Here is a 26,314-nt window from a genome sequence, read left to right as displayed (position 1 = left end):
TTACCCTACAATAACTTTATTTTTCATGGGTTTTGTGACACCTTATCACATAGTCTAGTATACCTTTCTCAGTAACATAAGGAAAAACACTAAATAAAATATTATTTTCCTTTTCCATTCTGTCCACTGGGTTTACAGGTGTATGAAAAATCTTCTATATTTATATAAGGACAGTATAAACCACTGATTGTTTTGAAGAAGGAAGTAATAAAATGCTTTTAATTTGCAATATTTCAAGCAAAATGTTAGCTGTACATCATTTTGTGAATAGAGAAGAGGACTATCTTATGCACACTCAACTCTCTTTAAGCACTCTTGCACCTTCCAATTTTTTTTTTCTTAGAAAAACCAGATGATAAAAAGTAAAGTAAGGAATATTTTTACAGAATACTTATTAAATGATGCATGGTAGGTATGCTGCTGTGTAAAAATGAATGGGAGTTCTCAGATGAGGTGCTATCCATAAGCTGGAGTGGTGTCTGAGGCTGCAGCGGTGTAGTGTTTAGCAGTCTAATGACTTCTTCAATTAGGATTTTGCTTGTAAGGACAAAAGGTTAATAGGTTGAAGCAAGGCCTGTACTTAAATTGAACAAGATGCCCTTAATCGGCATTATACGAAATGCTTAATGTAGCCCCATTTATTCCCCATGATATGTTTTGCAGATATTTAAAACTATCCTCCCTTCGCAATTGAAATAGTCGAATGGTTTTATTCAGAGAGACTGCGTGATATTTTATCATTGTGTTACTGGGAATCATACTGGGAATAACTCTGCAATAACGTCATGACCCCGCTGAACTGGTCTGGCTTCGTTCGCTTTAAATTATCCAATCTGTTTGTGAAAGCGTAGTTTCTTCGGTACTACTTAGAAGTTATTATTTCGATTTACCGCTTGAAAAAGGTTTGTTTTCTTTTCGAAAACGGCAGATCAGAGTCTTAAATTCAGACATGTGGCCGCCATTGAACAAAAAACAACTTTTCCAAATGATGATTTGCTTTGACGTCACACAGGTAGAGATAAGTGGGTCCCCTCCCTCATGATACACGCGCCGATAATGGATTTTGATTGGGCCGTTTTTGTTCAAGACAATCAGAACAATAAATCCCTTCTGGGAGAGGGCAGAATTTAATCTAGGTTTAATGAATAAATCAAATAATGATTTGACGTCACACAGGAAGGGATGAGTGGGTCCCCTCTCTTGTGATATGTGCCTAAATAATAGATTTTGATTGGGCCGCTTCTGTTGAAGAGAATCAGAACAATACATCCCCACTAGGGAAGGACATATTTTAATGCATAAATTAATGTGCACATTTGTGGCTACAATGAAGAAAAAAAAAGATACCCCACCCAAACCTAGACACGGCCTGGCCTGCGGGCATTCCGTGTAAAAACCAGAGAATAAAATCTGCAGTGTAAATTTGTGTGACGAAGAAAACCGCATAATTTCCTCCTCAGTATTACCTCAGTAACGAAATGTGGTCCATGCAAGGTAAAGTAAAACTCTTTGACTTTGGCAGGATTCAAACCCGTTATCCCAGGATTTTGATCACTGATGGACCAAATGTACTCACTCTAGGGCAATGCGAAATTTAATTGGTTTCCTTCTCACACAGAAATTTACACTCCAGAGATAATTATCTGATTTCCCAGCTGTATAATCAGCACTGTACAGCACAAAATTTCATTACCCCTAGTTAATTGTTGTTTTATTTCTTTACTTTACTCCAAGTGAACTCTCATGTAGCAATGTGTAAAAAAAACAACGGCTGGGGATAACTGACCCCATAACTGCCTGATGGTTTTTTTTGGTAAAGATTTTGACAGGGACAGTTGAGGATTTAATTACCCAAGTATTATTTAATTTAATGTCAAACAATTTGCTTACTTTAAAAACCAGGTACAAATGGCTAGGGACAGCAAAAACATTTTTTTCCTGTTGAATAAATTATTAGACTTACAAAATTGATTGCATTCAACAATAAATTACATAGAAAGAACACACTCCTTACACAGATTGGAGTCGAGATTTATTGGGACGACCAACCTTGATTGCGATGAATGAAAGGATCTTGGGACATTAATCTGGCACCCCCTGCAGATTTTGTAGGGGGAGATAATATTATCACCAACTTAGCGAAGGAGGGAGAACCTAGGATCAAGGTCAACAAATGCACTCTCTAAATAAATCCAGTTTTGATTATTACTAGTTTTCATATCTAAAAAGCAGCAAAAGGCACAAGTGATTGTCATGTTGACTTTGCAATATCAAGAATAAGAGGCAGACAATTGCAATTACTGCTGTGGTTTCCCTGAACAAAACAGTACCACTTTGCACTCTCAAAACAAAAGAATTAATGTGATTTACAGGAAATTATGAAAGGTTCATGTTTTTCCTATCCCTTGACTCTCTAGTAAATCAATATCAAAGGCATGGAACTGAACACCTAGTTTAAGTTTATACAAAAACCAAAATAAACAACTTTATGTGTACAAGAATAGCTATCAACCTGGGAAAAACAGAAATTTTTAATCTTATTTATTTAATTAATCAGCAACAAGTACAGTACATTATTTTAAAGAAAATAGAAAAATGACACAAAGCTAACTTGACTTGAAATATTTATCCTGTATTCAAACATCACCAATGTGCATCTCCCTCAAATAGAACCTAAACATCAACAAAAAAAAATCACTCAATTTGACTAGAAAACGATGAAATTTAAAATATTTTGAAAATCCCCATGATTAATTACTCTTTAATTGGTCCGCAGTTTGAATATTATGTAATCTAACCGACCACATGAATTCATATAACGACACTGGCCTACTATTGTCCGTATTTGCTTGCAATTTTAACATTATCTTTATTCAACATCAAAGGTTTCTTTTAGAAAATTGCTCCCTCTAGTACAAAGGTGTGCATTAATAAGCTTACATAAGTTGACAAAGATTTGAAGTTAGTCCTTACCTCCTAGATTGACAGAGCCGTCGGACCTTTTGCCTTTCGCCGACACAGCAAAACCCTTTCTACTTTTGACATTCATCACACTAAAAATTTTCCTTCAACCCAATAAATCTGCTATAGAACGGAACATTTTTCAGTCACGCAGGAAAAATAAGATGAGGCGTAGGAATTTACTTCGATCGCCTCCAAATTTGAAAACTTCTGCAAAGTTTCCTGGCGCTTAAAAAGATCCTTGATCCACCACGCTGATTAGATGCGCCATCCTAATACAGGAAGACGTCTAAACACTGCTATTTTTATCCAAATCTCTAGAACAAAGCAAAACTAAATTCTCCTATTCGCGGCCGCCATATTTGTGTACGAAGAATCTGGGTACTAGCAATGTTGGTTCCTACGCGCGGGGGCTCTGGGGACGAGATTTGAGCAGGGTGACTATATGTTAAGACTATATGCTACCTTAACATAAATATTAATTACTTGCCATTTTTTTTAGACAATAGCCCTTTTCACGGTTGACTTTTCTCATTTGCATTACAATGTTATCCAACGTGGATGTGAGGCAATTTCGGGCTAAAACTACAAAATAGCCCGAAATTGCCTCACATACATGCTAGATTTCATTGTAATGCAAATGAGCAGAGTTAACCGTGAAAAGGGCTATTGTCTGATAAGGTCTGTTAAGACAAAATCAGCAATAAATAATTGTACCCTCTTTTATTACATTGTTACTGTAATTGTTGATGGACAGTTTGTTGCGTATTCACTAAAAGTATATATATATAACTGCAGAAAGGATGAGGAACTGGTAAGGTCACTACGTTCATACGATAAGCAGATTTCTATAAATGCTATGAAAAAAATCAGAGCTCCGCTTTTAGGCTTGGCTAAATATATATATTACGCTTTGGTGACCTGTGGTACTACTACTACTACTACTACTACTACTACTACTACTAGTAGTAGTAGTAGTAGTAGTAGTAGTAGTAGTAGTAGTAGTAGTAGTAGTAGTAGTAGTAGTAGTAGTAGTAGTAGTAGTAGGAGTAGTAGTAGTAGTAGTAGTAGGAGTAGTAGGAGTAGTAGGAGTAGGAGTAGTAGGAGTAGTAGTAGTAGTAGTAGTAGTAGTAGTAGTAGTAGTAGTAGTAGTAGTAGTAGTAGTAGTAGTAGGAGTAGTAGGAGTAGTAGGAGTAGTAGGAGTAGGAGTAGTAGTAGTAGTAGTAGTAGTAGTAGTAGTAGTAGTAGTAGTAGTAGTAGTAGTAGTAGTAGTAGTAGTAGTAGTAGTAGTAGTAGGAGTAGTAGTAGTAGGAGTGTTGTGGTAGTGTTGGTGGTGTCATCTGGTATATTTATTCTCACTATCCCCGTACGTACGTCGTGCGTACCATAGGTATTCAGTGACAGAAAACGGATGTCAATGCCTATTTTCTTATATAACGCTCAAGTCGGTTAATTTTCGCCATTTTTAAAATGAAATTGTTGATAGTTTCGGACTGATTTAGGCCCATAGGTCCTAGACTAGGAGTACTGCCACAGCTACTGTTACTACTATCGTCAAAAGCTGCAAAAGAAATTAAGATTTTAATTTTCTCTATCAGTCAAGAGGAAAATACAACTTTTCACCTTGGTTTTATTGTGGCCTTGTTCCTTGTAATATTGAAAGATTACTCCATTGGTGCTGCACTGCAGCTTGTATTTGGTTACCCATTGACAGCAATAAGAACTTGCGCTTCTCCCTTGTGTGGCTACACGTGTCACTTTGGTATGAGGACTGATCAGGTCAATTTGTAACCACTGATTGGCATTGTTCAAGCGCGATACCCAAGCCGCTGCTCTTGAGTTGTAAAATAGTCTGCCTAATATAGCTGCATGTGACACGTTATCCCACTCTGTAGACGCAGTGACTTGTCCGTCAGTAATTGCGCCATTTGCCATTCCGAGAGGTTGTTGACACTCTTAAGAATTCGAAATATATTGATGTAAATGCAAGTCTAACAAAAACGACATATTCAAACGAGCCTCACAAAAAAAAAAAAATGAAGTGGAGTGTATGTTTACTGTTTTACTGAAATGGGTGCACGGCTTTTAGGTCAAGTCCGTAAAAATATAGTTAAAACAATTTGGTTGATCAATTGAAAAGGTTTCAAAAGGTGTTTCATTGACGAAAATTTTACGCTACACGAATTAAACGTAGTTCCTTCTATTTGAATAAACACGAAAAGGAAAAAACAGTGATGTGTCGCTTATTCATTAAAGAGCTGCTAAACTGAACAAGTTCCCTTGTTCGAAAACCCGTAAACCAAAAACCTGTCCTACATTTGGTCCCAGAAATAAAACAATATAAAGATGATTATCAGTTTGGGTAGATGGTCATCAGATCTAATGAGCTTGTTACTTCATACTATGGTCATCACTCTACGGTTCATGAACTCTACATTTCTATTCGCTTTCCTTGTATCTTTTTTTTATATATCTTGGGAGAACAATCTTCTCATAATTCTAAATGCGATACGTCAGGAGACAGTGGAGCTCAGCTGTTTCCAAAATGGCAATAGTTGTCCACTGATGAAGGTGACAATTTATCTTTTTCAAAATAAGGTTGGTTGTAAATATTTAGCGCTAAAAACTGTCGAGTTATCTTCAAGCAATGTTCTTTTAAGCAATTTATCAACCGCCATTTCTACATTGCCCGAAAATTCCTGTATTACTACATCCTATCAACCGGCTTCCTCAAGTTGCTTGGGATTTGAAACATTTGCCGTTTGTTTTATTTCTTTAATAGAAAAATACGGCCGGTTGACGAGCTCATTGTATTCCCCAGTCTCTAAGAGTCTCCTGTAGCTTAGTGGTAGAGCATCCAAACTATTAATCGGAAGGTCATAGCTTCGATTCTAGTTCAGATAACCCAGCCGAGCTAGTATTCCTGTGTCACTGATTAAAAAAAGTCACCTATCATTTATTCTCCAGGCTCAAAACTTAACATGCCATTTTTCCCCTCACCTCTTACTAGCCAACCTTCTCCCCTAGCCCCGTATATGTATGAAACTTTACTGAAAAGCTAAATCTCTCTTCGTACCCTCTGTACAACCATAGAGCTCCGTCCACATGGAAATGTGCTCATTCCAAGTTGTTGGTCGAAAGCGGATGTAACGCGCTTTGACTGGTGGGTTCAGGTTGTGAATGACAACAGTATTCTGGTCTGTGTTTCCAGTAAATCCCTAAATCAATGGGAAAGCATATCGTCAAAAACATATTGTGCAATTTCAGCCTAATTTCTTCAACCCCCTATCAATGCTGTATTTCTTTAAGCTAAAATACATCTAAAATTCTGACAGAAAGGACATAAGTTAAAGATGGTTAATATTATTCAGTTCTAATCAGCCTGGAACATTAAAGTTTGGGCCGGTTCAATTTACAGCCTTTTCAATGTTACGTGCATAGCGACTATCTTTCGCATGCCATCTTTCGACACGACATGTAACCAGGCCAGGCCTAAATCTTAAAAGTAAGGACAACTGGTTTATTTCCGGTTTAACCTTACTTTGCAAAAAGAAGAAAGGTTTATTTAACTTCAGACTGACGTCGAGGAATATCAAGATTAATCAGTAAATCGGCCGAATTTTATCAGAAGTTAAGAAAGAGGTCAACTATTTTGAATTTTCCTGAGTTTTGCAAAGTTAACTGGCTAAGACATTTATTAGCCATTTTAGGTTGGAAGTTCTAATTAATTTGTCGTTTCTTTGGTTAATCAGTGGGAAGTCTTCTGTCCTTATAGTTAAAACGGTCTTCCAGCTGGCTATCTAGGATGTCGAAAGAAAGTAGTTTTTCTCTGCTATACACGTATTGCTGAAAATGGCTGTAAGAAAAGAGCCATCCTTACTACCTGCTTCCTTCCAACGTTTTTCAGGTATGGAATTAGGAATTTTAATGCCATTGCCCGACGATCTCAATTTGTATTCATAAATTTATCTTTATGAGATTACGCCTACAGATCCTCTTGACAGGGTAGCTTATCCTGTAGCTTAGCACCTGGTCTACTGAGGCCGGACGTAAGGTGGGCATAACGTGTTACCATCATACAAAAAAAAAAGTTACTTATAATTAGGTTCTATTTAAAAATCATTCTTCTAGGGATAAAAATCAATTGTGGCAACTTTTAAATGTGGTTTTCAATTATACTCCATGGTAAGTTATAAAGCAGTGGTTTAATAAAGATAATACCGTGGTTAGACAAAAATGAGGATCTTATAATCCTTATCTTCATCAAACCGCTGCATGATGAGAGTGACATTTTGGGTGTTAGTGGGAAGGAGAGCGATGATAGGGTCTGTGTACTTGCACCATCAAGGGCAAAGAACTGGTGCAGCACTGGAAGTGCACGGTCAAGGTTTGCATTTAACAGTTGAATCACAAGCTTGTACAGCTGCCACCAGCTGAGGCTAGCTTTAAACAACAATAGACCAACGACAAATACAACAACAAACAGACGAAGACATCAAACGAGTATCAGTATGAGTTCAGTTATTTATTGAATCAGATGTTTTATTCGTATTGAAACAAGCTCCAAAAATATACTCAACAATTTATACAAAAGAAACTTTTCTTACATATCCATAAACTGACAATGAAAATATAACATTTTTAACAGAACCTTTTTTGATGGCACCTCTTATACCTTCTTCTACTTTTGGAGAAAATTCAATAGCCCCCCCCCCCCCCCCCCCTCCTTCCCCAAGAAAAACTCATGCTGAAAAATTAATACCCTCAGACCCCATCAAAATAATCATGGCCTCTCCTCCGCATGAATTATTAACCCTCCCTTACATTACCTTGGTTTGTCCTTGCTCATCTGTGTAATTTACAAAGTTGGTTCCATCAATACTATACTGCAAGTTGTACTTAGTTACCCGTTGGTCCGAATTAGCTCTTCCCTGTGTTGCTATATGGGTTATATTAGTATACTGATCTCCCAAATCAACCTGGAGCCATTGATTGATATTGTTCGCTCCAGCAGACCACGCTGCCGCTTTTTTCGGGCTTCCTTTGAAGTGTAATCTTGCCTGATAGGGTTCATGGAGAGAATCCCATTTTGACGACGCCGTGATTTGACCATCTGATATTGCACCGTTTTCCATTCCGAGAGCGTTTTGGCATTCTGAAGGTTTGATATAATAATAACAATAACAATATTTATCATAACATAATAACCTATATCTTATAAACGTTCTTGGTACACTCTGGTAAAGTTCCGACAGTGGGGCCGACTGTTGCTGAAAGAAAATTAATAGAAGTAATGATATCGAAATATGATTTTATAATATCTTTGATCATTATACGTCGCTAATCATGAGCTTGAAGGTCTTCAACTGGGAAGGTCGTTGTTTTTTACCTCGGTTTTCGTCTGCTCTTGCTACCTGAGAAATGAACACAAATTGTAAAAGTAAACAGTTAAGTATCATTTGCTTGTTAAAATATGTGTATTTTCAATGGCTACAAACTTATATCAAAATTAAAACTGTTACATTGAACTGCAGGTTATATTTGTCATTTGTCTGCATGTGTGACGGGAACCCCAGGACTGTGGAAGAAAGGTCTTTTTTTAATTAAAGAGGGTCATACCTCTGAAGTAGCAAACCTGAACTCATCAACATCATGAACTGGTTAGAGTCAGTCAATAATACCTTTCTTCGCTCTTCTATCCATGAAGTAACTTTCAAACTTCCAATTAATTTTCACGCCTTCCAAAGCGGACTCTTAGGCGTTTACGGATAAAATTTAGGCTTTTGTACATAATGCTATTATTTTATCAGTATAATGATTTTATTTGATGCTCCATTTTTTCCGGTAAAATACTCGCCTCACACACAAAGGATCAGTAGAATGTTCAGAATATAGTGCTCGTTTAATTTGTTTTTCGATCAATTGCAACATTTGCTTCCTTTTTAACCCTCACTAGACCAGGCTTTTTTTGTCTTTTCGGACCAAATACCCCCCACCTCCCCCCTTCCCCACTCCATAACTTCGCAACTTAAGAAGGGACAATGACAATGAGGCTTGGAGGATAGATAGTACCTACAACGATGTCTCCAATGACGTCCGAAATGGGAAGTGATGAGGTCATATGACGTGGTAACAAATGGTCGCCATCTTAGATTTCACGACTTCCCCAAAACTTCAGGAAAGAGCCAAAATTAAGCGAAAAGTAATCAAAACTAACAAAGGAACACTCGCATGAGATAAAAACACAACTATTACCATAAGAAAAGTAATTTTCTCTATTTTAAAAGAGAGTTTAAAAAAATTGCCTGTCGAAAGTTGTTTGCCGTGGTAGCAACAAAGTAAACGAACACTAACTGACCACATCATTTTTTCTCCAGATAAATTTACGGAAAAGTTCTGAAGTTTCATGTCGTTTGGGCAAATTAAAAAAAAAAGTAATCCAGGTTCAAAGTCGCCGCAGGCAGAATACGCCAACGCCGGGTTTCGTTACAACTTGGTGTCAGGGAGCATGAATATATGCTAACTAGGATATGCTAATTTACAAGAGACTCACTATATTTTTTCATAAATCGTCATTGCGGCGTGGAATATTTAAGGACTGAAAGCGTTTAAGAATACAAACAAACAGGTTAACGGTCTACGCAGTGTTCGCTTCGCAAAGTACAGTTCTTTAAATTTAGAAACTCTTCACGTTCGGTGTTTTATTTCTTTTAGCTTATTATCTCATACTGTGGGCTTGGTATCTTCAATTACTAAAAACTGACTCATATAGGATAACGTAGTTTTAGAGTTATGATTTGTTCAGAGGTCATGTCATTATAACATACCGGCACACAAATATGGTCAGAGTTCGCGTGAGGGGAAGAAAGCAAATATCACCAAATCCAAATATTTAGCGATTTTTCGGGGTTATTTTTGATTATTAAATTCTCAGCCTCAGATATTGCATTTCTAGCGTTCTGATTGGTTTACTAAATCTCGGTTATCAGCTCATATACCGTAGTTTGACCTTATATGGAAAACGAATGCCCCAGGTGTTGCTAAGCTAATTTTTTTTCGGCGGGAAGCGAAAGTTTCTTCGGAAATATGTAGAAAAAAAAAGAAAAGAAAGAAATACCAACTAATGCCATCTCAATATAACAACAATAAAAGCCACAAAGTTTGGTATGACGCTATTTAATGGTAAAGTTTCCTTTAAAATCTTTAAAATTGCAAGATTTTAAGATTTTTAGATCACATAACAACAACAATAACAATCGGTTACCTTTAAAAATTTCAGGATGGCTTGCATATCCTGGCGGTAAGAGGTTAAAGCCAATCGAAGAAATTTCTTAGGAAGAGCTTTATGCCTGCCTTTATGTTTTTACGCATTTACGAGGACTTGAGGAAAAGTTCATCTATGAAATCCGTACGAGCGGCGGCCATAATGTTCGTTTCCGTCGCTCGGCACCACTCAGCAAAACATTTGCACAAATGTGCACAGCACTTACAGTTCTCAAATAAGCTTGAAGTTTAAAAACTTGCACTGAATGCTTGTCTCAGTGAGGTTGTACCTCGTACTCTTGCACTTGTTTGAAGTGTTTTAAATCGTCCGCGAGGAATTCAGTTCAGCATGAAAAAAACCGTCCTTGCACTGATCTCTTCCTTCGCTCGGCACCACACAGCAGAACATTTGCTCAAATGTGCACAACTATTACGCTTCTCGATGAGCTAAAACTTCAAAAGCACTTGAATGCTAGTCTCAGAAAGGTTATAATTCATACATTTAAACGTTTTTTCAATTTTAGATGTCCGACTGTGTCCGATTTTCTTCGTTTTCGATTTTTCATTCAACTCCGTTTGCAAAGCGCTGCGCGTGTCATGTGATCATTAGGTTTCGCGCGCTTTGGTCGGAGGTTGCCTCAACATCCGGTCGTTTTAATTTGAAGGAAATTTTTTCTTGAAAATATATAAAAATTCAGTAAACTTCAACAGCAATATCCAATCGCAGAGAATTTAATAAAACAATTATTCCATTCGCGCTTGTTGGATATGAGATTAGTTTTTTCAGGGACCTTGGGCTACATATGCTATATTTGACCTACGCATTATTTTGCAAAAAAATTATTGGAGAAATGCGTCTACTCGTTTAAGGTAGATAGAACAGGAAAATAAAGGGAACGGATAGCTATGTGTATCAACACTGAGCAATTAAAACAAGACTTACTTACCAGAAACAGGGTAATAAACCACACAGATTTTAATCGCATCATCTTCTGTTCCACTTTGCAAAAACTCATAAGACTTTCAGATCAATTAATTATCATTTCAGAAGATCAAAAGCAGAAGTGTATTAATTGAATTACAGCTTCGCGTAGCATGTATAGTGAGATAGCGTTCTCAAATGGGAATCTAGGGAAAATAGTGCTCGCTTGAGAGGTAAAACAACCCCCCATTTAAGGCCTTCAGAAATTATTAGTTTTGTTTTGTTATTCTAGTATCCCAGTGGTGAAGTTTCAAAGACTTGTGCGTCACATATTGTTGAAAAGTAATTGCTCTCTAGAAGAACAAGGCGTTAGAAAAAACAATTGGTACTCTGGTTGCGAAGGTGCTCTTTCATTATTGGGAAAACAAGACACTTGCTGTTTTGAATAATTTATTTTATGCTTCGCAAAGATATTTATAATTTAAACTTGAGATAGGGAAACATGAGAAAGTATACGCAGGTTTTCTTTTTAATTTTTATTATTATTAATATTTCGCCACACGAAGAGATTGCAAAAAAATAATTGAAATTACGCCACAGTGAAAAAAGTGGCGGGGAGACCAAAAAGAAACTAGAAAAGATGCATCTGAAACTAAAATCTGTACAATATACATCGAGTTAAAATATCAAGAATAGAACTATTTACAACAACAATTAGGCGATAAAGGACGTAAATAAAATTAACAAAATTTCAACTAAGAATCATGAATTCATAAATAATGAATGTCTATTATTCAGTTTTGTAAATATCTCAGGGGGGTGTTTCAAAACACTTATCAGTATGTCGCAAGTGAAATGTGATCTAAAATGTCCCAAAAGTATTACTGCACCAATACTTATAAGAATGACGTTGTGATGCACGACCAATCGCTCATTATTAATGCCTTACTATATCCAAGAGTAGTTTTTGAAAGTAGTTTTTCTATTTTTTTGGATTCTGTTTTTTATTACGTTGTACCTTATCATTTTTTAGATTAGTTCATTGTTTTTTAAAACCCTCTTGGGGAAAGTCAATAAAGTATGTTATATTACGTTTCGTTCGGTTGCGAGAAAACACTTTAGTAAAGCTAAGTTAACTGTGAGGTCAAAAGTCACTATTTAAAACTAAGCCGCTACCCTCTCTTTAATAAGCCCCCTGCCTATAGAAAGCCTAATGGTGCAAAATTCAAGAAACGAAATTGGCTTCACGTTCAACGAATTTGCTGTCAAGGTCAAAGGATTTTTCGACCGAGCTCAAAAAAATTAAGTCACCTTCAACAAGTTTCCACTCAAGGTCAAGATATTTCTTAATCAAGCTTAAAAAAATTAATTCACCTTCAACAAATTTGCTCTCTAGGCCTAGAAATATTTGAGCTAAGCTCAACAAATGAAATTAACTCACCTTAAGTGAAATTTCATGCAAACCCAAGAGGTATTACTTCAAGTTCAACAAAATAAATTCATTATCAAGACACTGCAAATAAATCATTAAGCGAATTTTTATTCAAAATCAAACCCACACGAGGGATCATGTTAAACAACTTGCCCTGGCAAGATAAAGCCTCGCAGCCACGCTCAACAAATCCAAATAAAATCGACAACCGAAATGCGTTGTCAACAACTGCTCTGAACGTTGCCAACAACCTTACACCCCACAATGCACTGCGCGCCTTTCATTTCGCCAAAAAACAAGATAGCTACCGATCTGCCGTCAACGACGACAGCATGGGAGAACTTCTTTTACGAATTAATGAACTTAATAGAGAGGTTAAGAATTATGCATACGGAAAACGGCAAGATTCGCGTTTATGTTTTCTTGAAAAAAATTGAGTGCATAGTTGATAATAGAGCAGAAACTCTCCGAATTGCTTGTCTTCGTCGGACCCTAGCCTTCGAAGAGCGTGAATTTCAGCCCGCAAAACTCGAAACGCTTTTCCTTCCACCACTGGGAATGATGCTTTGGACGTTTGTTCTGAACACCGCCCGTTTGCCCCAGCCACCCGGTCGTTAATCTGCGATCACGCTTTTTTTCCCGGGATGAGATGTAGGGAGGCAGGAAATGATCGTAGGTTACCCGGTCGCGCGCCTTAAATTATTACTTGCACAGCGACCTTAAATACAACTGAACAGTAAATGAGAAAAATGGGAGATTAAACAATTAATCTCATATCGGTATCATAACTAGTCAGAAAATTAACAATAAAATAGCCAGTACTTTAAAGTATAATACCAGTTATGGATCATCCCCCTTTTAATGCTTCCTTTCAGCTTCTTAAAAACATTGTTTTTAATTAAAATTTGATTCTTTGTAAACTTATGCCAGCTGCTAATTTCTATACTGTCCGAAACATGTTAACAGCGCCTGCGTGCCAACTGCATAAGCCGCGCTATCCGATGACCTACCCTGTATAAGACATTCAAATCACAGCAGTATACAGGATGTTTGTCACATGAACCCAGCTCCTGTAGCTCATGCAGTGAAAGGGCATCCTAACTAGTCAACTCTCGCCTTGCGGACACCTCGTTATTAATTACGGACACCACGATAATACGGACAGCAGCTAAATCCCTATCAATAATAGAGTACAGACGTTTAACTGAAATAAATTCCCGCTGTTACGGACTCTCGCTATTTTAAAAGGACTCTAACTCGCGGTCCCGAGGGTGTCCGCAATAAAGAGAGATGACTGTGGTCAGTAATCGGTAATTTAAAGCAGAGCCTGAGTCCTATCTCGAACCAACAAAAATTACATTTTCCCTTGAAGCTTAAACGGTGGACGTGGTTCGCAAACTGTTGATTAATGAAACGAAGGTAAGGCTGCTTGCCTAGATAATATTCCATGTAAACGTCTAAAAAATGAGTAGTAATATAGTCGCACCATTGCCCACACAAATATTCACAAAGTCGATTAGCACTGGTATATTTCCAACTCAGCGGAAATTAGTTAGAGTGTCTCCTATATTCAAGAAAGGAAAAAGGGACGAGCCAACCAACTATCGACCATTAGCATACCTCAGTGACCGACTATCGCGTAACGCGCAATCTGATTGGCTACACAGGTGCCGTCTATCAGAGCGCGCGCGATTTAGCATTCATCATTGCACAAATATATCAAAATTTATGAAATAAAAAGATTTTTTTGCTTCATAGCTCGATCACCTAGGTATGCTAAAACAATTAGACGGCTCGCTCTCGGTTTCTATCGCTTTTGATAGTTGGCTCGGGGCTTCGCCCCTCGCCATTTATCAGCCGATAGAAACCTCCAGCTCGCCGTCTAATTGTTAGATATCTATTATTCCGACAGTCGCAAAAATCTTCGAAAAAATTATATACGACCAGCTTTGCAAGTATCTTAATGACAGCAACTAACTAACCCACTACCAATCTGGATTCCGATCACTACACAGTACATGCACTTACTGCATTGATCGAAGCCACAAATAGTTGGTCGGTGAACATCGATAACGGCCTTGTTAATAGTGTGTAATATTCATCGATCTAAAAAACAAACAAACAAACAAACAAAAAAAAAAACAACAACAACAACAAAAAAAAGCCTTTGACACCATCGATCATAGGGTTCTTATACCGAGGATTCGCCATAATTATGTTGTTATCAGGAGTAGTCTCAAATGGTTCCAATCACATCTTTGCGATTTGACTACGGTAATAGCGGAGCTCCGCGTGCGGAGCGCCATTGATAAAAGAATTTGGTAAACCCATCAGTGCGAGAAATTTGGTTTGGTTATGACGTCACTTCCGTCCGACCGTCCGTACGTACGTTCGTAAGTACGAGCAAGCTGCAAGCTGCCGTTAAGAATATTGAAGCAATCAAGCAGACTCTAGAGCAGCATACGAAAAAAGTCGTTCAAATGCACGTGTTAGCTAAAAATATTGCTGCTAAATTACAAAAGGAACTTTCCAAGGAGGGTGCTTTGGAGTTGTATGGGGAAACCCTAAAGTACAAAAAAATCTATATGGGTAAAATGGAAGGGGGAGAATTTGTAACCATCGAAGAATTTATTGAGGGAGAGTTTACCAAGTATATAAACAACAATGCGGCATTGAAATCCAATGATTCAGAAATCTTGAAGAAAGCAGAAAGTCTTGTTCATTTTTCCTACGAGCGCTCTGAAAAGGAGCTTATGATACTAGACATGCAAGGCAGTGGTTATCATCTTTTTGACCCTAAAATAGCATCCAAGAAATTAATTGAAGATAAAGAGGTTTTATTTTCAATTGGAAATCTGTCAACTACAGCCATTAACAATTTCATTAATTCATACAATTGTAACATGTATTGTCACCTGTTAGGTTTACAGGCCTAGTAATTTAAAAACTGTGTTTCCGAACTTAAAGAATCCAAATTGCATTGACCAAGATCCAGGCTTTGGTGTATTTTGAAGTTATCAGAGCGGAGGTCACGTACTCCAAGGGTTGATCACAAGGACATAAATCAGGTTAGACCATGTGATGATGTTTGAAAATGCTGTTAAAACGTACTTACCATATAATATTATGTAATGTTTTAATTCTAACAGTTATTTAATATATAATAAAACAGCTAGGAATTTTATTTTCATAATTGAAAAAAAAAAAAAAAAAAAACCACAAAAGCGTGGGCATTCACTTCTTTCCCCCTCAACCTTTATCTCGTACATTTAAGGGTTAATGCAAGCAATAGCAGTGGACTTATCTTTGAGAATTAATGCCCAGATTTATAGGAGAAAGTTTTGTAAAACCGGAATCTGAAAAATACAAAAAAAAAAAAATGGCTTTATAACTTTACGCTTTTTTTATGAAGGTGGAATGGGGTTATAAGAGGGAAATAAATAAATTATATGAAATGGTCTACAGTTTTGTTGGCTTTGGGAATAAAATGTGTACACTACAAAATGCCATTTTTCATATTCTGAATTTTCTATTTTATGTTATGCAAGTCACTCCAGTTGGAATTGATGTCATGTGAAGGAACTGCCCTATTCAACCCTCTCCTGACTTCACTCTTTGGACGATACCAATAAACATCATTAGTATATATCACGAAGAAGACTACCAGTGTTTATTGTGCACCCTGATTCGCTGCCCAAACTGCAGCCACAACTTGGTATTCACCTCCCAGTTCGTTCCTAGGCTTCACACCTAAGTTTTTGTTCACCAAATTATCAGTGAGGAACTGAACTAATTGGGGCTGAGAAGTTACCGTTTGGTACATATTTTATATATATACACCCTGTACCAATTAAAAACAATTATTCATCTCAGCATTAGTGGTAGATATTGACTGAGCTGCAAATATCCCCCACTACCCCCCTCCACTTTGGTGAGTAAATATTAATTATTGACATCGGGGCATCGTTTATTTTATAATCACTAATGTGCATAGCAAAAACAAAAAACAAAACAAAAACAAAAACACACACAAAAAAAACAGGAGAAATTATGGCTATTAACTGGCAGCAAAGGAAATAAAAGTATGCAAAGTATAGGTCGAGAGGTGTCAATAATGAACACGTGATCACCTGCGTAGATTGGTCTCCCCAAAACAAGACTTTAGTAACTGCATATCTGCAGTCTATCCCGAAGGCCTGGTTCAAAGCTAGAGGATCTTTCCAAGGATTTACTGTAGGGATACATTCCAAGGAAAATCGCAGGGAAGATTAAATTTGCTCTACACCGTAAACGGTTCTTCCTTGGCTAGTTCACTCAAAAGGACTTGTTGCTGGGCCAAGTACCAGAGACGTATGGTACTAAAAAGTTTTACTTAATCAAGGATCAAACACCAAGGCAAACACTGAAGCTTTTAAAAGATGTTTCTCATGATTAGCGCAGCGTAGTTGCTTTCAGGTATTTGAAATATTCCTTACAGCTATGCAATAATATATTCAAGAGCACCAACAAAGAAGTTATTAAAATAGTGTATATTATTATTTATTGCAAGTGACAAACATTTTGAAGTTTCACTTTTAATAAGCATGTCTCATATGGTTAGCACTTAAAATTGTGATTGTGCGACCCTGTCGATAAGTATCTAATGAAGGTTTATTATCATTATCATTCACAACAGCTACCCACAACCACAAGGCTGACAAGAAACTATCATCTTTTCATCTTAGCTTATTATTCGCCGATAAAACAAAGGTCGGATAGATTACGAAACATGTCTTGTCTGATGCTACGTCATAGCCGCGACATCATTTTCGACTTTCAAGATGGCGGCCGTCTGCTCTCGAACGCGGCAAATCTGCGTGCTTTCAAAGACCTCTAAATCAATTTGAGGAAGGTGCTTAACCAAACGAATACCACTTTAAAATCCTGGGAACATGGAGTTTCATTTAAGGTAAAATTTTTCTAGACCAATGTTTCCCTTTAATCAACATAAACACTTCACATCATCTTTACGCCATCTTTTCGCCGTCTACTAGTTCGCTAACGATCTCGTATTTCATTGGACTGACAGCTTTCGCGCCCAATCAACACGGCGCGGCCACTTATTCCTTCGGGAGCATCTCCACCAATGGGAACGGAATGGTGGGACCCCTTTCGCCCTCGCGTCTCCCTATGTAAAAGTACATTGATAGATGTTATCGCGTTGTTCTGAACAAGATAAAAGAAAATGCATAATTTTATTCTATTTTGGACGCTGCCGGAAAGCCAAAATGGCGTTTATCGAAGTTTCTTAGATTTCGATAAAACTAATGCGCTTTAGGACCTTTGAATAGTATTTTACAAAATAACTCACTATAGACGTTTTGGGCAAAATATGAAGAAAGTTATAAGTTCACTACTGTAGCCGGATTCTCGTTATTTACAGACATTGACCCTTAAGAATCCCGAGTTTTTCGTACCAATGACACACGAGTCTCATATATTTTAGACCCGTAGAAGTTATTTTAAGGGTCTCTACATAGGACCTATACCTTTTCCCTGTCATTTTGTGACAAAGCGCTGTCACTTTAAAAGGTTTTCGTAGTTAAATTAGGGCGATTAAGACGTCAAAGTAAGATGTATGCATATAGACTTAAAAACACCTGCGGAGAGAAGGTCTGTTACAGCTTTAAAAAATCACTGCGGATTGTCTTCTAGTCTATGTAACATTTTTTGTGTCCTTTTCTGTCCAATTTTTAAGATAATTCAAAGGCAAAGATGGCGTTTCATCTTTGCTTTTTTTTTTTTTTTTTAAGGGGCCACCTTTTGGAACTCCATCGATGTGATCATAAACGTGGCTCTGGGGGTAAAGCTACTGAAAAATAACTGATATTACTTACTTGAGGTCGAGTTTACTTCGGTAAATCTATTTATCCGTTAGGTCAATGCACTCCTCAAGAGGTATCTTGGAGACCTTAACATCACATAAAACCTTAATTTATTTTAAAGGATTACAGCTCTTATTTATACAAACAGTTGTTTGAAAAGGCCAACCTTACTTCGTTGAGTGGTAGTCGTCTTCAGGCTACGATACTTTTACTTTATAAGAGCCTATGTCTATCAGAGTATCCGAACTACATGCAGGAAATGTTTAGCCTCCGCTCTGTTAACTACAACCTTCGGGGCCGCAACATTCCCGCCCTGCCTAAACCTAGCTAAGACTGCAACCCATTGGTTGAACTCTTAGATATCTATCTGCAAGACTGTGCAATTCCCTCCCAGACACTTGTGCGGAAATGAACAGATTTAAGAGGGAGATTGTAAATTTTAACATGCTAATCCTTATAGTTTAGACTATTACGAAATCTCTCGCATTCTAGTTCACATTTTAATTATTTTCCTTTTTTGCTTCGTTTTGTATACAGCTATTTCAATCAACGTTGTCGGATCAAAGTATAAGGCTATAAGACAAGACCTCAAGATTCTGTGGATTTTTTATGAATAAATTCATCAAAATCAGCTATACCTCGTCCGTCCAGTGAAGATATACGATGGGGAGCTATTTGGATGAAAGAAATGTTAGGATATCAAATGGATGAGGTGGCAGCCTCTTTGAAGATGTCTTTAAGCTTTAAGCTTTGATCCGACAACATTAATTGAAAAAGCTGTATGCATTTGTTTTAATTTTGATCGAAGACACTAGCTATCAGCTCCTCTCAATTTCGAGTGAAAATAAAGTTCATGTATGTGTATATGTATGTGTGCATGTATGTGACGACATTTTAAAACTAGCGTGACGACATAATAAAACTTATGCACAATTTTTTAAATTCTCGGCTCAGTAAGCAACGACGTATCTTATAAGAAAATTGAGTATCATAAACATTCCTCACCAGGTTAGTGTTATTTTTTCAAGCTGACTGCAAAACAACTGACAAGGATACATTGCAAGTCTGTCGTACTGTGGTGTAATCTTTGTCTTTTTGCGCGCTAATTACTTTCCAGATTTTATTTGATTTCAAAGAATGCCCTGATAATTACAGTATGAATGTCCAATCTTCTCGGCTGTAAAGATGCTAGATGCAACCACATCATTTTCCGAAAAAAAAAAAGAAAGAATTCTTCACACATCAGATCGCAGATGAGTGATTTATAACAGATTACTCATAAGTCTTAAGTAGCGGGGGCAGTTGTAATGTAGATTATTTCTAGTCTAGATGGATTAAACAGATGATAAATACTCGCAAAAAGCTATGAAACTCGGTTTAAAAAGTTTTATTTTCATAGATCGTACGCTTTAAATGAGAGCGTGGGTTTCTTGCAAAATTACGCCGCAGGATCAATGGAGAATTGGTGTCACGTGGTTTCTTCATTCGATTGTTCGTTCTGTATCCCCAGTGTTTGTAAACAGACCATAGCAGCCGCTTGATGGGCAGACTTTTTGCTGCAAACCCTGTAACGATAACGTAAAAAACAATGATAATCATCATCATCATCATCATCATCATCATCATAATAATAATAATAGCTTCTACATCAAGATAAAAATCAAGGTAAGATACAAATCAAGGTTTATTCCAGGAAATGACTTCCGAAGGCGGATAAGACCTTATAAGTCTCATAAGTGGGTTTGTAAGGGCCTTTTTTTTTACCAAAGGATCCCAAGATTGACATTTCAGCTTCTAGTGCAGGACATAAGGATTGGCTATAAATTGGTGATATCAGTGAATTGGTGGGGCAAAGTTACTCCTTACCCATTGCTATCTACTCCACTTCCCAAATTTATTGAAGATGCAAGCACACGCAACACGCAGGTTATGCAGTCACACCGAAAAAGCTAAGTGTCTTAACCCTTTCACTCCCGTGGGAAATGTCGTATTTTTGTAAAACGGCAACTGCGAACCCCTACACCAACTGTAATTCACCAATTAAACGATTTTATCTAGGGCATTGTACAAACCATTCCAGCTAAGGCAAAGGAAGTAACAGAAAAGAATGAAAAGTGTTTAAACCGAGAAAATAAAAACCTTAAAATACATCTCACTTCTCGTATACACTGGGTATACCCCTAAACTATAAATTAATTTGCAGATCTCAATACACAGTTTCTTGTCAAATGGTGACTTGGTCTTAAAAGCGTAAGAGAAAAAAGTTACAAAAAATTGGAGGGGTGGTTAATCATACCTTATGTAGGAGGGGGTACAATTTTATGCTACCATTGTGCAGATCTCTCCAAGATCTGTTTGGTGTCCAAATTTGATACAAATTGACCCAATATTGAGCACGTAATGACTTCTTGTGCCATATGGCACTCTGGGGAGTGAGAGGGTTAATACAAAATTGATCACTTTATTGGAGGGCAGAGGAAGGTTTACATACCATTCGGTTGACGAATATTTCTTTTCATCCACGTGTACAATACTTTTATACCATCTGTCTTCTTTTCTTTCAACCTTTCGACAAGAAAATTAAACGTTTTAAGGAAGTTTACTTATCAAAAAGTAAGAGCGCTATTACTTTACGGTAGGAAGCAGTGCAATACCTGTTGAACTCAAACTTACTATTTCATATGTTGGCTGTTTGATGCTATTTCTCCTAAAAAAGAGCGAAGAAATAGAACTATTAGATAGCTCAACAAATGCCACATTGAGTTGATTCAAGCATAGGCAACCCAAGCTCATGTTACAAGAACCAAAGACAGAGGAATAGTAATTTGTATGTTGGAAGGCGAAATTTCAGTGCAAGCGCGGTATTGAGTTACAGGCGGGGGAATTTAAATGAGCGTTTCACATTTAAGACTTTTAAGGGAATAAAATATCATAGATTTCGAACGTAAGATAAAGCGATATTTCAACATTTATTCGATTAAATAAACAAGACGAACTCATCTCTGGTGATGCCTTATTTGGCTTGGAGTTATTCCACCAATTCAAGCTACCTTTGATACACTGTAACACTTCGTCTTATAACAGTGTTCTCAAAGAAACCCCTTAACGGTGAAAAATCCCAATTCTATGATCGTTCCATATTTATATTATTGCAATTTAGCTTGGGCTGGTACCTATAAGTCAAACCTTCAGAGAATTGTAACCTTACAGAAACGTGCGTTAAGAATAGTAAGCAATTCTACATACATTGCCCATACTGGCCCTATTTTTAAGGAACTTAAAACTCTTAAAATTTCACGATATCCATTCGTTTCAATAGGTACTTTTATGTTTTCATTCAAGAACTCTACACTCCCTTCCAAATTCAATAACTTTTTTTTACTGAATAGTCAAATCCATAATTATAATACTAGGAATGCTCAGTCCTTCCGCTTGCCACTGTGCAGAACGAACACGAGGAAGTTTTCAATTTACTTTCAAGGTCCAAACTTTTATAATTCGCTAAATTCTGACATAACTAGTTCTCCCTCCACCGCTTCTTTTAAAAGAAAGCTTAAAGATTTTCTTCTCTCTAGGTATTAACTTCTGTAAGGCTGTATTTCTCAACTAACTTACTTAATATGTGTGTGCGTGTGTGTGTGTGCACGTGTGCGCGGTCAAAGTTAATTATCATAAGTCCATATTGTAATTCTAATATAAGATAGCTATTTTTTAAAAGTGAGGAAGCCTGACTTTATAAGCCTCGTGGTTTCTTTCAGGTTTCCTCGCCATTTATTTTCTTTCGTCAATTTTCATCATTTTTTTTCCATCTGTTATTGTTGTTTGTGGCAAAATAAATATTGTATTGCATTGTGTTGTATAATTCACTAGAGATTAGTGAGTTTTATTCTTGTTAAAATATGGCTTTGTTTGACGTTCGGGATCTACGATATTTTATTCCCCATATAAAGTCTTGTAACACGCTCAAATTCTTAACGACCACCTGCAACTCAATACTGCTTGCACTCAAAGGCCACGCAATTAGTTATTCCCCGCTCTCTCCTAAAGTGAGCTTGGGCTTCCTGTGATCCGAGGAATCTACCATTTGTCAAAAGTTTTCTGGAAATTACCGAATCGGTATCCAGTGGAACAGGAATTTGACGAAAAACGTTTTTGTCAATCTAGATACAGTATACCCTACAATGTCCTAGTTTTCTAAGGAATTAGAAAAGCAAAACGAAGGGCACACAAAACAACAACAACAACAACGGCCACAAAAGAACGCCCCGCAGTAACAGTATAAATCAGACACTAGCAACAAGAATTCAAATCAGATATTCACCGTGTCCATTCCAGAAGAAGTGCTTTAGGCGTGACACCATGGGCGTAATCTCTTCTGCAGATAAATAAAACCAAACAATATCAGCAATCCAATAAATGTTGCCCCGCTAGGACTAATGACGCAATGACGGATCAGAGAATTAACTCTTCAGTGTATGTTGTAGTGCTAAGTGAATTCATGAATTTCTCACTGAGCGTTTTAACACTTAAATGAGAAAATAGTAGACTGCACAAGGTAAAGATTACCCCCTATTTCCTTACTAGGGCCAACGCTTAGAGGGAAATTCACGGGTTCACTTAGCACTACAACACACTGAAGAGTTAATTCTCTGATGCATCAATGGTATCAGCGATTTCATTCATTCTTTTAGTAAAGAGGCTAGACACAGTCTCTAGTTCAGTCTCCATTTCTCCGCGTGAGCTTTGCCTTCAAGAAAACAATCTCTGAAAGGAGCCAACGCGTATCCAGAAATTGGGAGTTGAGGTAGTCCACCTCACCATCACTTAATCTACTGGAATCTCCACCCCTAAGTAGTCTCGTACTCTTATCGGATTTTGCAAGGCGTTATTCGTGATCGTAATTCGTTATAAAAGACTTTAAAAGCCAACTATCTTAGCCAACGTACCGGTCAATCAGATGGTAAATCAAACATTTCTCTTCGGTTGGCACGCACAATGCATTCCTTTGACCCTCCTGGTTTGGTTTGTATAAAGCTATCTTATGCAATCGCATTAACTTTTAAGGTTTTCGAGTTGGTCCTGGTTGACACTCAGTTCACAATCTCATACCAGACGAGACATAACATCACTAATACGGTACGAAAATTCATGCCGACTTCTTACTGTTTTAAAGCAGTGGGGATTTCGTTTCATATTCCTTTCACCGTTGACTACTCAGTTTGTTCCAGAAACATACCGCCGTCAAAAAGGTTCATGTGAAAGCAATATAAAGTTTCCATCTCGCACTGAAACGCTGTAAACACTCCCTAAATAAAGAAACCAAGATGGATTATTCTAGGATTAGCTGCGTTCGTTGAGGCAATATAGACCTAAATATTTAAATGTACAGCACATAGTGTGAACGACTTTTGCTCGAAAACAACACGTATGATATTCTACCTGTCGTACTTGACTTTCATTTCAGTAATTTCGCTTGTTTCGTCAGACAACTTCCTTTTCTTAGTTTCACTCTAAAAAAAAAAAAAAAAAATTAATAATAATAATCAAATCTTCGCATTAATTTATCCACTTTGCCTTGAGAATGGTGTCACGATGACGCCGAAACGTCGGCTATTAACTTCGCTTGCTTATGTGTCAAGAAATCATTATTGATCAAAATAATAATAATAATAATAATAATAATAATAATAATAATAATAATAATAATAATAATAATAATAATAATAATAATAATGTACATGACATTATTATTACTTCCTTTCTGAATTTCGACAAAAGCTAAATAAAAAGCTAAAATTGACATTGGATCTAGACACCCCACACAGCCGGGCGAAGGTTAACCCAGTTTCTGTAGTATGAAGCAACGTCTATGTTGAAGAAGAAAGTTCTACTTCTACAAAGGCGATGTTCTCTCCACCTCTTACCTCACTTTGCAAAGATTTCTCTAACGCTTTCCTTCTCTGAATAGCCGTCTCATAGTAAGGGACAAGATTCCAAATTTTACTGAAATAGAAGGAAACCACAGACTTTTAACAGCCATTTGCACATTCCAGCGTAAGCTTGTACCTACACTAGCGGTATTGGGCTCCCTTTACCGCTTCAACTCTGGCCGATGCATACTTCAACGAAGAGTGCGGCATTTTTTTTCCTCGTAATATTTTTCCTCGTGCTTAATCTTTTTCTCGCCCTCTGCAAATCTGAACACCTGGAACAGGCTAACTAAATCCCTTCTCCTGCACTACACAACTCTGGTTTTCAACTGCTTTCCGGCGTCAGTCTCGCATATCTATAGCTTGTATAAACTGAACCGCACTGAAGTTCTGTCTTGACACCTTGAAACACACTGAATTGGCAAAGCTGCACACTTGTTGCACAAACTATATAAGCATATAATTTTTAGGTACGAGGTAGCCTCAACTATAAGCCTGGTGGTTTCTAGAGGTCACCTCGCCATACATTAACCACTCAATTAATTGTAAATATATTAGAAAAAAAGGCAAATAAACTTCAAACTTCAAACTTCAAACTCTTTTTTTAATCTACCCTATTGAGCTTGGATATTAGCAGAGTAGTGTACTAAAGGTTAAACGTTCGCAATCTTTTATAGTACTCACCAAATTTGTCGCAAGTTACTGGTGTGTTGGATCAGTTTAGCTTCCGCCGATGTAGTGTCTTCATGCAACAATCCTTGAATGCAGTACTTCGTATTTCCGACATTATTGTCAAAGTCTACTGCCTAAAACCAACCAAACAAAAACAACAACAGCAGCTATTGCTAAAGTTTGGATAAGAAATCAATTATGATGTATAAAACGTTAAATGGGATGACACCAGAATATTTAAGATCAAGCTTTGTTTTTCGCGATAACTTGAATTCTTATCATTTAAGGAATACTAAAAATACGCTAACTCTTCCACAACCGAGCACTGATCATTTAAAGAAACGTTTCTCATACAGTGGAGCTCAGTTGTGGAACAGTTTGCCAATAGAATTACGGCAAGCAACTTCCTAGAATGATTTTATGACTTAATAGAAACGCCACAGTTATAGGTAAGATTTTCAAACACGGCCTCCAAGAAAAGCAGAATTATTGTTTATTGTTTATTATTTTTAACTTTTATAATCCTAGTTAGGTAGATAGATAGTTAGTCGATAATGATAATCTAAGTAGCTGATGGAAAAACCGTGTATAAATAAAGTTATCCTATCCTATCCTAAACTTGCGATTGACATAGGGGTGCCACTGTGGAAGATAACTGTTGTGGGCAATGTTTGATAAATAAGAAACCATTGTTGCTGAACAGTTTCTCGTGGCTTTGGCCGTGCACCTGATTTATTATAATATATAAAACAATTTGTTTGGGCTCATCAAGTCAAGGAGATAAACTAGTTGAGTAGCTTTGAAGTATGAGAGCGGACATACATTTTTAGATAAAAGGAAAAACGAAAAGACAATTAAAGATTAAAAGGATCAGAGAAAAAAGGAAAAAGAAAACGATACTATGAATAATTACCATACCAATTTAATGTACTCTGGTATGACCTGGGAAGCTGGTAACCGGCCCTCTTTTCTGTGGAGACAAAGGGAATAAGAATTATTCGTTCGTCAAATGAAACTTAAAATTAAAATACATCTAAAAGTAACATAATAGAATGATCAAATAGAAGAAAGATCCTCGCAGTTAGTACGCAACTTAAGCAGTTGCGAAAAAAAGCCTGAAAAAAAATTCAGGCTTGAATTTGAAGTTCAGGGTTGTAACACGCTAATTTTCAATGTTCTGTCGAGTGACATAAACGAATTTCTGTAAAAGCAAGAAACTCTGTGAAAATAGAAGTTATATGTTTGTCTTTGAACCAAAGTTGTTTTAAGT

The 26,314-nt window shown here is 37.0% G+C and overlaps 1 protein-coding gene and 1 pseudogene across 6 annotated transcripts in view; both read right to left on the bottom strand.

Annotated features, from left to right (window-relative positions):
• Positions 1–11,378, bottom strand: part of LOC146460884 (coagulation factor V-like) — a 41,172-nt pseudogene extending 29,794 nt beyond the window's left edge. The window contains exons 1-5 of the transcript XR_014857539.1: positions 11,172–11,378; positions 8,351–8,375; positions 7,791–8,116; positions 6,038–6,179; positions 4,585–4,916 (exon numbers count right to left, since the gene is read on the bottom strand). The product of XR_014857539.1 is annotated as a coagulation factor V-like (transcript). The remainder of the gene's footprint in view (positions 1–4,584; positions 4,917–6,037; positions 6,180–7,790; positions 8,117–8,350; positions 8,376–11,171) is intronic.
• Positions 11,379–19,689: 8,311 nt separating this feature from the next.
• The window catches only part of LOC146460882 (tRNA-dihydrouridine(20) synthase [NAD(P)+]-like), a 19,195-nt gene continuing 12,570 nt past the window's right edge, over positions 19,690–26,314 (bottom strand). For 3 of the 5 annotated variants that reach the window (XM_085087653.1, XM_085087655.1, XM_085087654.1), the window contains 8 exons: positions 25,963–26,014; positions 25,057–25,178; positions 24,367–24,445; positions 23,882–23,952; positions 22,764–22,817; positions 21,116–21,149; positions 20,934–21,007; positions 19,690–20,007 (listed from right to left, as the gene is read on the bottom strand). In XM_085087653.1, the coding sequence (XP_084943779.1) occupies positions 19,911–20,007; positions 20,934–21,007; positions 21,116–21,149; positions 22,764–22,817; positions 23,882–23,952; positions 24,367–24,445; positions 25,057–25,178; positions 25,963–26,014 (583 nt within the window). In that variant the 3' untranslated portion in view covers positions 19,690–19,910. The remainder of the gene's footprint in view (positions 20,008–20,933; positions 21,008–21,115; positions 21,150–22,763; positions 22,818–23,881; positions 23,953–24,366; positions 24,446–25,056; positions 25,179–25,962; positions 26,015–26,314) is intronic. The other 2 variants (XM_085087651.1, XM_085087652.1) reach the window with 1 other exon arrangement.

The sequence above is a fragment of the Pavona decussata genome, unplaced genomic scaffold, assembly GCF_977016875.1.
Source record: "Pavona decussata unplaced genomic scaffold, jaPavDecu1.1 SCAFFOLD_207, whole genome shotgun sequence".
Taxonomy (NCBI): domain Eukaryota; kingdom Metazoa; phylum Cnidaria; class Anthozoa; order Scleractinia; family Agariciidae; genus Pavona; species Pavona decussata.
Note: the sequence above shows the minus strand (reverse complement) of the source record. Positions and strands in the feature narration are given on the sequence as shown.